Raw genomic sequence first — 16725 nt, 5'->3', positions numbered from 1 at the left:
AGAGGCAGACAGAGGGAGAGAGAGGCAGACAGAGGGAGAGAGAGGCAGACAGAGGGAGAGAGAGGCAGACAGAGGGAGAGAGAGGCAGACAGAGGGAGAGAGAGCAGACAGAGGGAGAGAGAGGCAGACAGAGGAGAGAGAGGCAGACAGAGGGAGAGAGAGGCAGACAGAGAGGAGAGAGAGGCAGACAGAGGGAGAGAGAGGCAGACAGAGGGAGAGAGAGGCAGACAGAGGGAGAGAGAGGCAGACAGAGGGAGAGAGAGGCAGACAGAGGGAGAGAGAGGCAGACAGAGGGAGAGAGAGGCAGACAGAGGGAGAGAGAGGCAGACAGAGGGAGAGAGAGGCAGACAGAGGGAGAGAGAGGCAGACAGAGGGAGAGAGAGGCAGACAGAGGGAGAGAGAGCAGACAGAGGGAGAGAGAGGCAGACAGAGGGAGAGAGAGGCAGACAGAGGAGAGAGAGGCAGACAGAGGGAGAGAGAGGCAGACAGAGGGAGAGAGAGGCAGACAGAGGAGAGAGAGAGGCAGACAGAGGGGAGAGAGAGGCAGACAGAGGGAGAGAGAGGCAGACAGAGGGAGAGGCGAGGCAGACAGAGGGAGAGCGAGGCAGACAGAGGGAGAGCGAGGCAGACAGAGGGAGAGCGAGGCAGACAGAGGGAGAGCGAGGCAGACAGAGGGAGAGCGAGGCAGACAGAGGGAGAGCGAGGCAGACAGAGGGAGAGCGAGGCAGACAGAGGGAGAGCGAGGCAGACAGAGGGAGAGGGAGAGCGAGGCAGACAGAGGGAGAGGGAGAGCGAGGCAGACAGAGGGAGAGGGAGAGCGAGGCAGACAGAGGGAGAGGGAGAGCGAGGCAGACAGAGGGAGAGCGAGGCAGACAGAGGGAGAGGGAGAGCGAGGCAGACAGAGGGAGAGGGAGAGCGAGGCAGACAGAGGGAGAGAGAGAGAGGCAGACAGAGGGAGAGAGAAGGGACGGGGGAAGAAAGAGGATGAGAGAATTTATTCAATATGAGCTCCAATTCAGGCTGACTTTCTGCTCAGGTGTTTGCATGGGTGCCTGTATGTGTGGTGCAGGAACTTGCTTGAGCAGTGTGTGTGTCTGTGTGTGTGTCAACAACCTTCTTAGAGTAGTGTGTGTTCTGCAGTGCTCCGGCAGACAGGACCCTCTCCCACATCTTCAGGGGTATAGCAGAGACATGGTGGGAGCAGGTGATGGCCGAGCAGTGGAGAGGCACCAGGTACGGAGTCTGGATGACCGGCCACCCTTCAGTCTGGAGATCTATCACTACCAACTCCTCCTCTACTAAGACCACCAACGCACTGGGGTCGCCTGGACAGAGGGAGAGGGGTTAGACTGTGTGTGTGTGTGTGTGGGTGTGTGTGTATCCCCCTGCCTTGCTACCTGTATGGTCTGGTCCGTCTCTGATGACGAAGAAGTCGATGATTCTGGAGGTGAAGTCCAGAGCCACGTGTGTTTTACTGTGGATCACACTGATACAGTGTCTGTCTCCATAGCTGGCCCGGGGCATGCCGCCACTGAGGAACAGGAATGGAGGCCTGGACACACGGAGAAGACAGACGAGCAGATCTTTACACTTGGATTCATGTGGAACAGGTTGATGCCGCGAGAAGGGGACACAGACAGAAAAGAGACTCACCCTTGTTCTGTAGGGAGCTGGATGATTTTAGAGATGGCCTTACAGGGGAAGTGGCCTGCACGGGAGAGACAAACCGTCCAGTCAATCAACTAACCCATTCAGCATTCAACCAACACGGTCCTCACCCGTGTCACTGTGTTCTGTGAGGTTCAACAGAGAGGAACAGGATGCTCCCTCACCGTACGGTACTTCAGACTTCTCCGGTTCGCTCTGTGTCCCCTCCCCGGCCACCATCCAGCGACAATAGCTCCCGTCGCTATGGGAACTGAGAACATGGCCACCGTCCTCCGTCCACCACACGCTCTCTAGTTGCTAGAGACACACACAGCCAAACAGGAAGTCAAGTCCAGGGCCCTCGAGACCCAGACACCAACACAGAGACTCACAGCCAAACAGGAAGTCAAGTCCAGGGCCCTCGAGACCCAGACACCAACACAGAGACACACAGCCAAACAGGAAGTCAAGTCCAGGGCCCTCGAGACCCAGACACCAACACAGAGACACACAGCCAAACAGGAAGTCAAGTCAAGGGCCCTCGAGACCCAGACACCAACACAGAGACTCACAGCCAAACAGGAAGTCAAGTCCAGGGCCCTCGAGACCCAGACACCAACACAGAGACTCACAGCCAAACAGGAAGTCAAGTCCAGGGCCCTCGAGACCCAGACACCAACACAGAGACTCACACTGTACCTGAGTAGCGAGGATGTGTTTGACGGCTGAATGGCGCTCCAGGTCCCAGATGACCATGATGCCTCGTCCGTAGCCAATCAGAACCTGGCGTGGGTTGACGGGATTCTCCTGTAAGGACTCAACATGCTCCAAGCTCCTACGACCTCCATAGTCCTCTGGTAAACTACAGAGGGAGGGAACGACAGGGTTGGGTTTTAGCATCGTTATGGATAGCCTAGTGGTTAGAGCGTTGGACTTGTAACAGAAAGGTTGCTGGTTCGAATCCCTGAGCTGGTCGATCTGCCCCTGAACAAAGCAGTTAATCCACTGTTCCCCAGTAGGCAGTCAGTCATTGTAAATAACAAATGGTTCTTAACTGAATTGTCTAGTTAAATAAAAAAAAACATGGATCAACTATGGTTGTGTACTTGAGAGAGAATGTCTGGGAGGTATTGACATCTGTTTAGGGGACAAATATCTCCAACTAAGTGAGCCAATAAAAAGGCAGTACACTAGTGTGTGTGTGTGTGTGTGTGTGTGTGTGTGTGTGTGTGTGTGTGTGTGTGTGTGTACCTGTTAGTGACATTCTCCAGGCTAATGTTCCTCTCCTCTAGTTCTCTGAAGCCCGGTACCTCCACTACGAACACGTGTCCCCCCTCTGTTCCCAGAAACAACATGTCCCCAGAGGAGTGGGTCAGCACAGCCGTCACACGAGTCACACTGGGAGGAGCACTGACGGAGGGAACGAGAGATGGGCACAGTTAACAGGTTGAATCTGTCAAAGACCAAGTTAAAATTACTCTGGGCAACTGGGGGAGGTTGAGGCCAACAAAACATGTGTATTACAGTAAGAAGAAATAGGACCCTAAAATACGATATTTAAAACTACTCCCTCAGAGGCTACGGTATGATAAAACAATGAAAGCCAAATGACCTGCTCTACAGCGCAGGAGTATGAAGAACAATACGGTTCTAACGGGAATAAAGGAGGATGAAAACAAATGATCAGTCAACGGAGGAAAAAGTCCAGGTGTTTATGAAACACAATCTGAAGATGACGGACCGGCGGATACAACTGGCTGCCCGTTTCAGTGGCAGAGGGAAGGCCCAGTCCCATAGCAGCTAACTCACTACCACATGGAGAGAGCTGAACACATCCCCTTCTCTATTAATGAACAACTTCACCGTGAAATAGTGGAGATGACGACGTGCCCAGTCCCATAGCAGCTAACTCACTACCACATGGAGAGCTGAACACATCCCCTTCTCTATTAATGAACAACTTCACCGTGAAATAGTGGAGATGACGACGTGCCCAGTCCCATAGCAGCTAACTCACTACCACATGGAGAGCTGAACACATCCCCTTCTCTATTAATGAACAACTTCACCGTGAAATAGTGGAGATGACGACGTGCCCAGTCCCATAGCAGCTAACTCACTACCACATGGAGAGCTGAACACATCCCCTTCTCTATTAATGAACAACTTCACCATGAAATAGTGGAGACGACGACGTGCCCAGTCCCATAGCAGCTAACTCACTACCACATGGAGAGAGCTGAACACATCCCCTTCTCTATTAATGAACAACTTCACCGTGAAATAGTGGAGACGACGTGCCCAGTACCCCACTTTCAAAAGGCACCGAGCAGAGAAGCAGGATGTTCATGTAGTGGTCGATAAGCTATGAAAAACAACCAAATGTTCAAGGACAGGAAGATTCCAATGTGGCTGTGAGTGATGGCTACATCCTGTTGAAGTAGTCCCCCATAAAAACACTACACATTACAATCATGGATTCATTTTTACACTTGTTTTATTCATGCTTTACGGAACCACGGACTTGTTTTATTCATGCTTTACGGAACCACGGACTTGTTTTATTCATGCTTTACGGAACCACGGACTTGTTTTATTCATGCTTTACGGAACCACGGACTTGTTTTATTCATGCTTTACGGAACCACGGAATTGTTTTATTCATGCTTTACGGAACCACGGAATTGTTTTATTCATGCTTTACGGAACCACGGACTTGTTTTATTCATGCTTTACGGAACCACGGACTTGTTTTATTCATGCTTTACGGAACCACGGAATTGTTTTATTCATGCTTTACGGAACCACGGAATTGTTTTATTCATGCTTTACGGAACCACGGACTTGTTTTATTCATGCTTTACGGAACCACGGAATTGTTTTATTCATGCTTTACGGAACCATGGACTTTACCAGGTTGGACATATGGGAAAGTGAATTGAGCATGACGGACTAATCCTTAAACAGGTTTTATTCATGCATTACGGTACCATGGACTACATGGACTTAAAATGTGATTTTGATTCAGGGGAGGCAAAGAAGGGTAAGGCTGACTTTAATGAATTGAATTTGTAGATTACACAGGCAGTATATTAGAAATACCAAGGTAGTTTTGTTTGTTTGATGTGGCCAATTGTAAAGATTGGATATGATTATATTAAGGTCATTTTTGGCAGATGTGAATCGGAACTAAAATAATTGAAGATGTAGTAATAAATATAAGGCATCCCGAGTGGCGCAGCGGTCTAAGGTACTGCACTGCGCTGCTAGAGCCTTCACTACAGACCCGGGTTCGATCCCAGCTGTATCCCTTTATGGTTAGTGTGATGCGGAACATTTTTACTGGCAATCGTTAATGGATGTTCCTTTTTGTCGGAATATAACAGGATATAATAAGAAGGATATGAAATATGTCTCTGTTGATAGGCAGCGTGCAGGAGATGGACAAAGAACTGGTCTTTTCCCTCTTCATTTCCTCTAATATTTTAGAACAATCGGATCCAGAGAACTGTGCAGGTCGGGCTGACGAACTTCTAGCCAATCGGATCCAGAGAACTGTGCAGGCCGGGCTGACGAGCTTCTAGCCAATCGGATCCAGAGAACTGTGCAGGCCGGGCTGACGATCTTCTAGCCAATCGGATCCAGAGAACTGTGCAGGTCGGGCTGACATTCTTCGGATCCAGAGAACTGTGCAGGTCGGGCTGGATGTTCTTCTTTCGGATCCAGAGAACTGTGCAGGCCGGGCTGATAATTCTAGCCAATCGGATCCAGAGAACTGTGCAGGCCGGGCTGACGAGCTTCTAGCCAATCGGATCCAGAGAACTGTGCAGGTCGGGCTGACGAGCTTCTAGCCAATCGGATCCAGAGAACTGTGCAGGCCGGGCTGATGAGCTTCTAGCCAATCGGATCCAGAGAACTGTGCAGGTCGGGCTGACGAGCTTCTAGCCAATCGGATCCAGAGAACTGTGCAGGTTGGGCTGACGAGCTTCTAGCCAATCGGATCCTTAATATGAGCATGAATCTACAATATTGTGCTGTTATTATTTCTAATTTAATCTCATTATTTTGTCACTGATTTTCCCATGTTATTTGGTTAGTTCTCATTAAAAAACACCATCAGATATGCAATAGACATACGGGGCTTTGAACGTGTGAGTGAAGGGTGGCAGTATTGAATGACGTGATCATGGGACTGCCCATATTTCCCTTTGGCCTACGCCAAATCGGCAGCCACGGGTTTGACTTAGGACGCAAAGGTGCGTCATGATTCAAGGAGATGGTCTGATGGTCTTATTGACATCAAACCTAGATAAAAAAAACAAAACAAAAAAACACGTGATTCAACATGGTGTTTTTCAATTTAAATTATTATCCAAAATTCTTGCCACCAACAGAATGCTGTATATGTAGTATCGGGAAGTATTCAGACCTCTTGACTTTCTGCACATTGTTACAGCCAGCCGTATTCTTTATCTACACACAATACCCCGTTATTAAAAACAAAAAACAGAAATACCTTACTAACATAAGCAGACCCTTTGCTATGAGACTTGAAATTAAGCTCAGGTGCATCCTGTTTCCATTGATCATCCTTGAGATTTGAATGAAATGCACCTGTGGTAAATTCAATTGATTGGACATGATTTGGAAAGGCACACACCAGTCTATAAAAAGGTCCCACAGTTGACAGCGTATATCAGAGCAAAAACCTAGCTATGATGTCGAAGGAATTGTCCGTAGAGCTTCAGGGACAAGTCTCTGAATGTCCAGAGCCTGGACTTGAACCCGATCGAACATCTCTGAAGAGACCCACAAATAGCTGTGAAGCAACACTCCCCCTCCAACCTGATAGAGCTTGAGAGGATCTGCAGACAAGAATGGGAAAAACTCCCCAAATACAGGTGTGCCATGCTTGTAGCATCATACCCAAGAAGACCCGAAGCACCTTTGGCAGTGATTAAAGCCTCAAAGTACAGAGTAAAGGGTCTGAATCCTTAAGTAAATGTGATATGACCATTTATTTGTTTATACATTTGCAACAACAAAAATTCTGATTTATCATTACAGGGTATTTATTGTGTGTAGAATGATGAGAAAAAGAAGAAGAAAAACTTAATACGTTTTAGAGTAAGGCTGTAATGTAACAAAATGTGGAAAAAGTCAAAGGGTGTGAATATATTGAGAATACCCTGTATATGGGGCAAATCTCTGTAGATTTAGCTGATAAGAGACAGAATCACAAGATGATTTATTCTGGTATTGCCCCTATGTAGCTTGTTTCTGGTCCAGATGATTTATTCTGGTATTGCCCCCATGTAGCTTGTTTCTGGTCCAGATGATCTATTCTGGTATTGCCCCCATGTAGCTGGTTTCTGGTCCAGATGATTTATTCTGGTATTGTCCCCATGTAGCTTGTTTCTGGTCCAGATGATTTATTCTGGTATTGTCCCCATGTAGCTTGTTTCTGGTCCAGATGATTTATTCTGGTATTGCCCCCATGGAGCTTGTTTCTGGTCTAGATGATTTATTCTGGTATTGCCCCCATGTAGCTTGTTTCTGGTCTAGATGATTTATACTGGTATTGCCCCCATGTAGCTTGTTTCTGGTCTAGATGATTTATTCTGGTATTGCCCCCATGTAGCTTGTTTCTGGTCTAGATGATTTATTCTAGTATTGCCCCCATGGAGCTTGTTTCTGGTCTAGATGATTTATTCTGGTATTGCCCCCATGTAGCTTGTTTCTGGTCTAGATGATTTATTCTGGTATTGCCCCCATGTAGCTTGTTTCTGGTCTAGATGATTTATTCTGGTATTGCCCCCATGTAGCTTGTTTCTGGTCTAGATGATTTATTCTGGTATTGCCCCCATGTAGCTTGTTTCTGGTCCAGATGATTTATTCTGGTATTGCCCCCATGGAGCTTGTTTCTGGTCTAGATGATTTATTCTGGTATTGCCCCCATGGAGCTTGTTTCTGGTCCAGATGATTTATTCTGGTATTGCCCCCATGGAGCTTGTTTCTGGTCCAGATTATTTATTCTGGTATTGCCCCCATGGAGCTTGTTTCTGGTCCAGATGATTTATTCTGGTATTGCCCCCATGGAGCTTGTTTCTGGTCTAGATGATTTATTCTGGTATTGCCCCCATGGAGCTTGTTTCTGGTCCAGATGATTTATTCTGGTATTGCCCCCATGGAGCTTGTTTCTGGTCCAGATGATTTATTCTGGTATTGCCCCCATGGAGCTTGTTTCTGGTCTAGATGATTTATTCTGGTAGATGGAGCTTGTTTCTGGTCCAGATGATTTATTCTGGTATTGCCCCCATGGAGCTTGTTTCTGGTCTAGATGATTTATTCTGGTATTGCCCCCATGGAGCTTGTTTCTGGTCCAGATGATTTATTCTGGTATTGCCCCCATGGAGCTTGTTTCTGGTCCAGATGATTTATTCTGGTATTGCCCCCATGGAGCTTGTTTCTGGTCCAGATGTATTCTGGTATTGCCCCCATGGAGCTTGTTTCTGGTCTAGATGATTTATTCTGGTATTGCCCCCATGGAGCTTGTTTCTGGTCCAGATGATTTATTCTGGTATTGCCCCCATGGAGCTTGTTTCTGGTCCAGATGATTTATTCTGGTATTGCCCCCATGGAGCTTGTTTCTGGTCTAGATGATTTATTCTGGTATTGCCCCCATGGAGCTTGTTTCTGGTCCAGATGATTTATTCTGGTATTGCCCCCATGGAGCTTGTTTCTGGTCTAGATGATTTATTCTGGTATTGCCCCCATGGAGCTTGTTTCTGGTCCAGATGATTTATTCTGGTATTGCCCCCATGGAGCTTGTTTCTGGTCCAGATGATTTATTCTGGTATTGCCCCCATGGAGCTTGTTTCTGGTCCAGATGATTTATTCTGGTATTGCCCCCATGGAGCTTGTTTCTGGTCTAGATGATTTATTCTGGTATTGCCCCCATGGAGCTTGTTTCTGGTCCAGATGATTTATTCTGGTATTGCCCCCATGGAGCTTGTTTCTGGTCTAGATGATTTATTCTGGTATTGCCCCCATGGAGCTTGTTTCTGGTCCAGATGATTTATTCTGGTATTGCCCCCATGGAGCTTGTTTCTGGTCCAGATGATTTATTCTGGTATTGCCCCCATGGAGCTTGTTTCTGGTCCAGATGATTTATTCTGGTATTGCCCCCATGGAGCTTGTTTCTGGTCCAGATGATTTATTCTGGTATTGCCCCCATGGAGCTTGTTTCTGGTCCAGATGATTTATTCTGGTATTGCCCCCATGTAGCTTGTTTCTGGTCCAGATGATTTATTCTGGTATTGCCCCCATGGAGCTTGTTTCTGGTCCAGATGATTTATTCTGGTATTGCCCCCATGGAGCTTGTTTCTGGTCCAGATGATTTATTCTGGTATTGCCCCCATGTAGCTTGTTTCTGGTCCAGATGATTTATTCTGGTATTGCCCCCATGGAGCTTGTTTCTGGTCCAGATGATTTATTCTGGTATTGCCCCCATGGAGCTTGTTTCTGGTCCAGATGATTTATTCTGGTATTGCCCCCATGGAGCTTGTTTCTGGTCCAGATGATTTATTCTGGTATTGCCCCCATGGAGCTTGTTTCTGGTCCAGATGATTTATTCTGGTATTGCCCCCATGGAGCTTGTTTCTGGTCCAGATGATTTATTCTGGTATTGCCCCCATGGAGCTTGTTTCTGGTCCAGATGATTTATTCTGGTATTGCCCCCATGGAGCTTGTTTCTGGTCTAGATGATTTATTCTGGTATTGCCCCCATGGAGCTTGTTTCTGGTCCAGATGATTTATTCTGGTATTGCCCCCATGGAGCTTGTTTCTGGTCCAGATGATTTATTCTGGTATTGCCCCCATGGAGCTTGTTTCTGGTCCAGATGATTTATTCTGGTATTGCCCCCATGGAGCTTGTTTCTGGTCCAGATGATTTATTCTGGTATTGCCCCCATGGAGCTTGTTTCTGGTCTAGATGATTTATTCTGGTATTGCCCCCATGGAGCTTGTTTCTGGTCTAGATGATTTATTCTGGTATTGCCCCCTTGTTTCTGGTCTATGGAGCTTGTTTCTGGTCTAGATGATTTATTCTGGTATTGCCCCCATGATTGTTTCTGGTCTAGATGATTTATTCTGGTATTGCCCCCATGTAGCTTGTTTCTGGTCTAGATGATTTATTCTGGTATTGCCCCCATGATTGTTTCTGGTCTAGATGATTTATTCTGGTATTGCCCCCATGTAGCTTGTTTCTGGTCTAGATGATTTATTCTGGTATTGCCCCCATGTAGCTTGTTTCTGGTCTAGATGATTTATTCTGGTATTGCCCCCATGTAGCTTGTTTCTAGTCTAGATGATTTATTCTGGTATTGCCCCCATGTAGCTTGTTTCTGGTCTAGATGATTTATTCTGGTATTGCACCCATGTAGCTTGTTTCTGGTCCAGATGATTTATTCTGGTATTGCCCCCATGTAGCTTGTTTCTGGTCTAGATGATTTATTCTGGTATTGCCCCCATGTAGCTTGTTTCTGGTCCAGATGATTTATTCTGGTATTGCCCCCATGGAGCTTGTTTCTGGTCTAGATGATTTATTCTGGTATTGCCCCCATGTAGCTTGTTTCTGGTCTAGATGATTTATTCTGGTATTGCCCCCATGTAGCTTGTTTCTGGTCTAGATGATTTATTCTGGTATTGCCCCCATGGAGCTTGTTTCTGGTCTAGATGATTTATTCTGGTATTGCCCCCATGGAGCTTGTTTCTGGTCTAGATGATTTATTCTGGTATTGCCCCCATGTAGCTTGTTTCTGGTCTAGATGATTTATTCTGGTATTGCCCCCATGTAGCTTGTTTCTGGTCTAGATGATTTATTCTGGTATTGCCCCCATGTAGCTTGTTTCTGGTCTAGATGATTTATTCTGGTATTGCCCCCATGTAGCTTGTTTCTGGTCCAGATGATTTATTCTGGTATTGCCCCCATGGAGCTTGTTTCTGGTCTAGATGATTTATTCTGGTATTGCCCCCATGGAGCTTGTTTCTGGTCCAGATGATTTATTCTGGTATTGCCCCCATGGAGCTTGTTTCTGGTCCAGATGATTTATTCTGGTATTGCCCCCATGGAGCTTGTTTCTGGTCTAGATGATTTATTCTGGTATTGCCCCCATGGAGCTTGTTTCTGGTCCAGATGATTTATTCTGGTATTGCCCCCATGGAGCTTGTTTCTGGTCTAGATGATTTATTCTGGTATTGCCCCCATGGAGCTTGTTTCTGGTCCAGATGATTTATTCTGGTATTGCCCCCATGGAGCTTGTTTCTGGTCTAGATGATTTATTCTGGTATTGCCCCCATGGAGCTTGTTTCTGGTCCAGATGATTTATTCTGGTATTGCCCCCATGGAGCTTGTTTCTGGTCCAGATGATTTATTCTGGTATTGCCCCCATGGAGCTTGTTTCTGGTCCAGATGATTTATTCTGGTATTGCCCCCATGGAGCTTGTTTCTGGTCCAGATGATTTATTCTGGTATTGCCCCCATGTAGCTTGTTTCTGGTCTAGATGATTTATTCTGGTATTGCCCCCATGGAGCTTGTTTCTGGTCTAGATGATTTATTCTGGTATTGCCCCCATGTAGCTTGTTTCTGGTCTAGATGATTTATTCTGGTATTGCCCCCATGTAGCTTGTTTCTGGTCACAGGTTCAGGAATGGTATATGTAAAAAAATCACTAATAAAATCACTAATAAAATCACTAATGAACCTTACAAATAGCAGTGTCGGGCGATTTGGAAAGATTCAAATCAATAATATAATAATACTGGTAGGAAAGGTTCTCATCTTTACCACAGTCTGGATACTATATGATTAAAAAGGCTCCAAACTCATGCTAAACATCAAGGAACAATTGAAATATATGGCACATGGACACCAAACGTGGTCTATGGTGAGAGGTGGGACGGGCTGAGAGGTGGGACGGGCTGAGAGGTGGGACGGGCTGAGAGGTGGGACGGGCTGAGAGGTGGGACGGGCTGAGAGGTGGGATTAAAGAGCCCATGTTCGGTTTAGTATTATTGTGCTGTGCTGTATATAAAAAGTAACACGAATGTAAAAATGGATTTAAATGTAGCAGAAAAGCATTAAACTAAAAAAAGGTGTCTCCTCCGAACAGGTTGCGGTGGTAAATAGATTATTTAAGGTGCATATGTGTTTTGTCATTGAACGTGTGCATGTCCTCATTTTCAATCGAGTTCTGTGCCTCTCAGTGCATCTCTTACCATGGCGATCCAACGAGTGTGTGAGAGAAATCAAGTCAGGAAGTGGTGGGGTGTATGTGGTGCGTGTCTCACCCCGGTGGTCCAGTGAGTGTGAAGCGTCCTGTCTCCAGCAGCTCAGAGACTCCGTGGTGAGCTCGGAGGGTCCACATGTGGAGACTGTTGTCATCCAACAGAGTCACCATGGCAACCTATTCAACACAGACCAACCAGGGACGTTGGCCACAGCTTTTACGACTAGCATTTCCAGCTATGGAGCACATAGCTAATCACATACAGGACCCGACAGGAACATGTTTATAGAACTTTAAGATAGGAGCACCAGAATACCTGTGTAATTGACTGAGATACAGCTTAAAAATCAGGCCTATATGAATTCTAGTTACTTTTGAAGCAAGTTGTGCTATAAAAAGACGTTTTATTATTAGAAAAAGCTGAAATGTTGAAAGAAAAACCTGTCAATGGTACGAGTCATCTGTGGAATATCGGTTTCGTACATCAGTGCTACCTATTGACATGCATGACATTCTACACAGTCTCAAGTTAGTGAGTGACGACATGCAAGAGATCAGTCATTCATACAGATGATCATTGATCTTCTAAAATAAGATATGCCCTTTCCTTTCTTTTTGTCTGTGATGTTTAGGTGTACTGGTAAAGTTTACCAGGAAGTGAGCCAGCTAGCTATTGAGATAACACGACTGAACAAGGTGTAAACAAATGCCCGTGTATGATTTTGAAAAGAGCCGCGACGTGGTTTATGAACTGGGCCTAAGAACTTTTCGGTCCACCAGCCACTGTGGCCAATATATTTATTTGCAATAATAACAAAATAAAAAGTTCTCTGCTTTGTAAGCTTGTATTTCTGTGATTTCACCTAGTTTATCCTCCTTCAGGTTTTCACTCAAAATCATTCGATACAAAAAAGACATTAAATAGAAAAACAACCAAATTGGATGTTCTAAGTCCACAACAATGCTTACAGTACAGCAGGAAAATACTTTAGGTCTGGGGAAGAACATATTTTTGGGGAGGGTATAGTTGCCCCATTAATTCAAAAGAATATGGCACCTAAAGAAAGTGGTGTTTGGCTGGTAGTGTTGCTGTACTGCATGTACAATAGCAGAGTTAGCAAAAACAAAAGACCATCCGATTGAAACGAATCATCATGATGGCATATCATTCTGCCAGGTAAGCCTACTTGTTATTTGGAAGGTTTTCTGGGAAGGCCTTGAGAAATGACTGGCTGGCTACACTAAGTGGTAGACAAGAGGGATTCCTGTGTCGTCTTCATAAAGTTACCAGAAATACAAACATCCCCGATGCCTCCTTTCATATTCTTTACATGTAAGACAATTACTATCTGGGAGATTTCTCTTCCTGGTCACACTGGTGCTCCTAAAATAAATCAGGACGCACAGAAAGTTCGTTTTTTCAGTAACAGTTGTGAATAGAGCATGAGATGAGGGGTTGAAACAGCACTCTTCAGGCCTGTACAGTAGGTGTGTGTGTGTGTGTGTGTGTGCGGGGAGCAGCCACTCACCTGCTGTGGTAAGAAGTGGACCTGTGTGACGGCAGCGTTCTCATCATGTAGACCCATGAACTCTACACCTGGAGCCCCATAACTTACCTCGGGTTAAAGAACACACACCTGAAGCATGCCCCCCCCCACACACACACCTGAAGCATGCCCCCCCACACACACCTGAAGCATGCCCCCCCCCACACACACACCTGAAGCATGCCCCCCCCACACACACCTGAAGCATTCATAGACTTACACACGCGTTTCTTTTACTACACTGCATTGAAAGGGTCCACATGCATCTACAGAAAGAGATTCTGTTCTGTCCGTCTTATCTGGCTGCCCTGCCAACGGATAATATTACATTTATTCATAGGATTTGTTTTGTGTTAGAACCGAACAATGTGCCCCATTGTGTGAGTGGAGAGTTCTAATGATGGGTTATCGTAGGGAACGAAGGGGGAATAGCGTGCCGACTGGCTCCACACGGTCAATGAGCACGATTGTGTCAGATGAATCAACACGCACTAAAAACAGAGATACAGAAACACACAACTGTGCCTGTCTGGTAGTCAGGGCTGAGCAACAGCCTGGAAAAATAACTCCACACAAACCGCTACCCTCTGCTTTAGCTGAGACAAACTGGGTCAAAAATGTTGACGCTTAAATGTTGCACTCTTACACAGCCATCCATCCAGCCAGCACTCTCCCTCCGAGTGTCTATTGAAGGATACAGTTTGATGGCGCCGGAGCGTGTGCCGATGGCCAGGAGCTGTAGGCTGGGACTGAAGACCAGAGCACTGGGCTGGTGGGGAAAACCATGCTCCACCGTCTATGGGGGAGGGGAAGAGAGACAGGGGCAAGAGGAGAGAAAAAAATGAGGGGGAGCAAGAAAGAGGAGAGAAAATTAAAGGGGGAGAGAGAGGAAAGGGAGGAGAGAGAGAGAAATCTATTGGGTGAAATACCATCACAGCAGAAAGATGTGACCTGTTGCCAGAGAGGAGCAACCACCATTTTATATACAAGTTACAAGTGCATATATACATAATACGACAATAGAAATGTCTATTCCTTTAAAAACAAATTGTGAGTGTAATCTTTACTGGTTATTTAGGAGTGTTTATTTCACTTTTGTTTATGATTTATTTCACTTGCTTTGGCAATGTTAACAGATGTTTCCCATGTAAATAAAGCCCCTTGAAATCGAGAGAAGTTATAGAAACTGGCAGGACAAATCAACTGACAATTGTCTGGAATTGGGACCATAATCTTATTGTAGAGATTGGAGATCAGATTGACTCTGTTCCAGCTCTTACCTTGTTGAACCCATAGAGCTCCTGTTTGATCCGATCTCTGTGGGACTCCTGTCCATGTCTCCTAAACCTCTTCATTCTCACTGGAATCTGAGGAGCACACAGGCCCAACCACTACACCTCTACAGACGGAGAGAGGGACGGAGGGGAGAGGGACAGAGATTAAGGAGGAATACAGGGAAGTATAATAGCCTAGCAGAAGAGTCTCCACTCCCTATCTGAGGAACGTGGACGAGAGATAAAGAGAACATAAAACTTCCTGGAGAAAAAAAAAAGTAATTAAGGAAACAGAAACGAGGAAGTGAAGACTAACAACTGGGGCAGAAAACTAAACAGGGGCTCCTGGAAAAACATGGCTCAGGTGGTGTGTGTCTGACACTGACAGACGAGAGAAAGGGGTTCCACAGGCGGAGCATGGCCTACTCTCCTGATGTCTCACACACACTGCCTGAGGGGGAAGGGCTAGACACAGACAAGAGCTAGGGGTCAGGGAGAGACCATTGTTCTCCAACACACAGACGTTGACGAAAACACCTGTCACTCAGACAAGAGGTTTCATCAGATAGAAAGAGGAAAAGGGGAAAGAGAGTCATTCTTTTCTTTATGAATAACATTTGCAGAACGTTTAGGGCGTAACGAACCATGACCCGATCACACAACCCTTTGAAAGCAAAACTCCCGTAGGCAGTTTAAACCGCTGGATCTCATTGTACCAGGAAGAGGAAGGAAGAGTATTGACAGCTTTCTCTTAATCTCTTCACATACCACTACATTTCCTAAGCCACATCGCATGAGGGAGAAAGGCTATACTCACAGGTTGGTTAGATCATACTTCAGAGGTCTAATGTCTTCTTCTACATTTACATTTACATTCTTCTAGTGGTCTGACTGAACTCAACCCAGTGGTCTAAGGCTCAGAGAGTAGTGGTCTGACTGAACTCAACCCAGTGGTCTAAGGCTCAGAGAGTAGTGGTCTGACTGAACTCAACCCAGTGGTCTAAGGCTCAGAGAGTAGTGGTCTGACTGAACTCAACCCAGTGGTCTAAGGCTCAGAGACTAGTGGTCTGACTGAACTCAACCCAGTGGTCTAAGGCTCAGAGAGTAGTGGTCTGACTGAACTCAACCCAGTGGTCTAAGGCTCAGAGAGTAGTGGTCTGACTGAACTCAACCCAGTGGTCTAAGGCTCAGAGAGTAGTGGTCTGACTGAACTCAACTCAGTGGTCTAAGGCTCAGAGAGTAGTGGTCTGACTGAACTCAACCCAGTGGTCTAAGGCTCAGAGAGTAGTGGTCTGACTGAACTCAACCCAGTGGTCTAAGGCTCAGAGAGTAGTGGTCTGACTGAACTCAACCCAGTGGTCTAAGGCTCAGAGAGTAGTGGTCTGACTGAACTCAACCCAGTGGTCTAAGGCTCAGAGAGTAGTGGTCTGACTGAACTCAACTCAGTGGTCTAAGGCTCAGAGAGTAGTGGTCTGACTGAACTCAACCCAGTGGTCTAAGGCTCAGAGAGTAGTGGTCTGACTGAACTCAACTCAGTGGTCTAAGGCTCAGAGAGTAGTGGTCTGACTGAACTCAACCCAGTGGTCTAAGGCTCAGAGAGTAGTGGTCTGACTGAACTCCAACTCAAAGCTGTCTCCCTGGGTGATAACAAGAATGTCCCCCTCAAAAGACCCACAAAAACCCTACACAAAACAGGCTGGTATTTCAGGTCTGTGTGATGATTAAGTTTAAAATTTAAATAATGGGAAAACTAGATTCATAAAAATGACAAATGATAATGTTGTAGGCCGGGATTAAAGTTATTTTTCCGTCTTGGCCGACTCATTCGTCTCGTTGAGTCGAGACAGACATACTTTTGTTATTATTAACACCCTGATATCAGCTGCAGAACGATGTTAGTCATTAGGCGTGCGAGGGATTATGGGATAGCGGAGGCCTGACTCACACCCTCACTAAGTAAACTTCCT

The 16725-nt window shown here is 46.0% G+C and overlaps 1 protein-coding gene across 2 annotated transcripts in view; it reads right to left on the bottom strand.

Annotated features, from left to right (window-relative positions):
• Positions 1-16725, bottom strand: part of llgl2 (LLGL scribble cell polarity complex component 2) — a 39538-nt gene that overhangs the window by 11820 nt on the left and 10993 nt on the right. For both annotated transcript variants that reach the window (XM_046368543.1, XM_046368544.1), the window contains exons 2-11: positions 14765-14883; positions 14183-14280; positions 13467-13548; positions 11999-12114; positions 2899-3057; positions 2347-2509; positions 1833-1965; positions 1654-1708; positions 1398-1552; positions 1114-1325 (exon numbers count right to left, since the gene is read on the bottom strand). In XM_046368543.1, the coding sequence (XP_046224499.1) occupies positions 1114-1325; positions 1398-1552; positions 1654-1708; positions 1833-1965; positions 2347-2509; positions 2899-3057; positions 11999-12114; positions 13467-13548; positions 14183-14280; positions 14765-14839 (1248 nt within the window). In that variant the 5' untranslated portion in view covers positions 14840-14883. The remainder of the gene's footprint in view (positions 1-1113; positions 1326-1397; positions 1553-1653; positions 1709-1832; positions 1966-2346; positions 2510-2898; positions 3058-11998; positions 12115-13466; positions 13549-14182; positions 14281-14764; positions 14884-16725) is intronic.

Source organism: Oncorhynchus gorbuscha, linkage group LG11 (genome assembly GCF_021184085.1).
Source record: "Oncorhynchus gorbuscha isolate QuinsamMale2020 ecotype Even-year linkage group LG11, OgorEven_v1.0, whole genome shotgun sequence".
NCBI lineage: Eukaryota > Metazoa > Chordata > Actinopteri > Salmoniformes > Salmonidae > Oncorhynchus > Oncorhynchus gorbuscha.
This window is presented reverse-complemented; position numbering and strand designations above follow the sequence as displayed.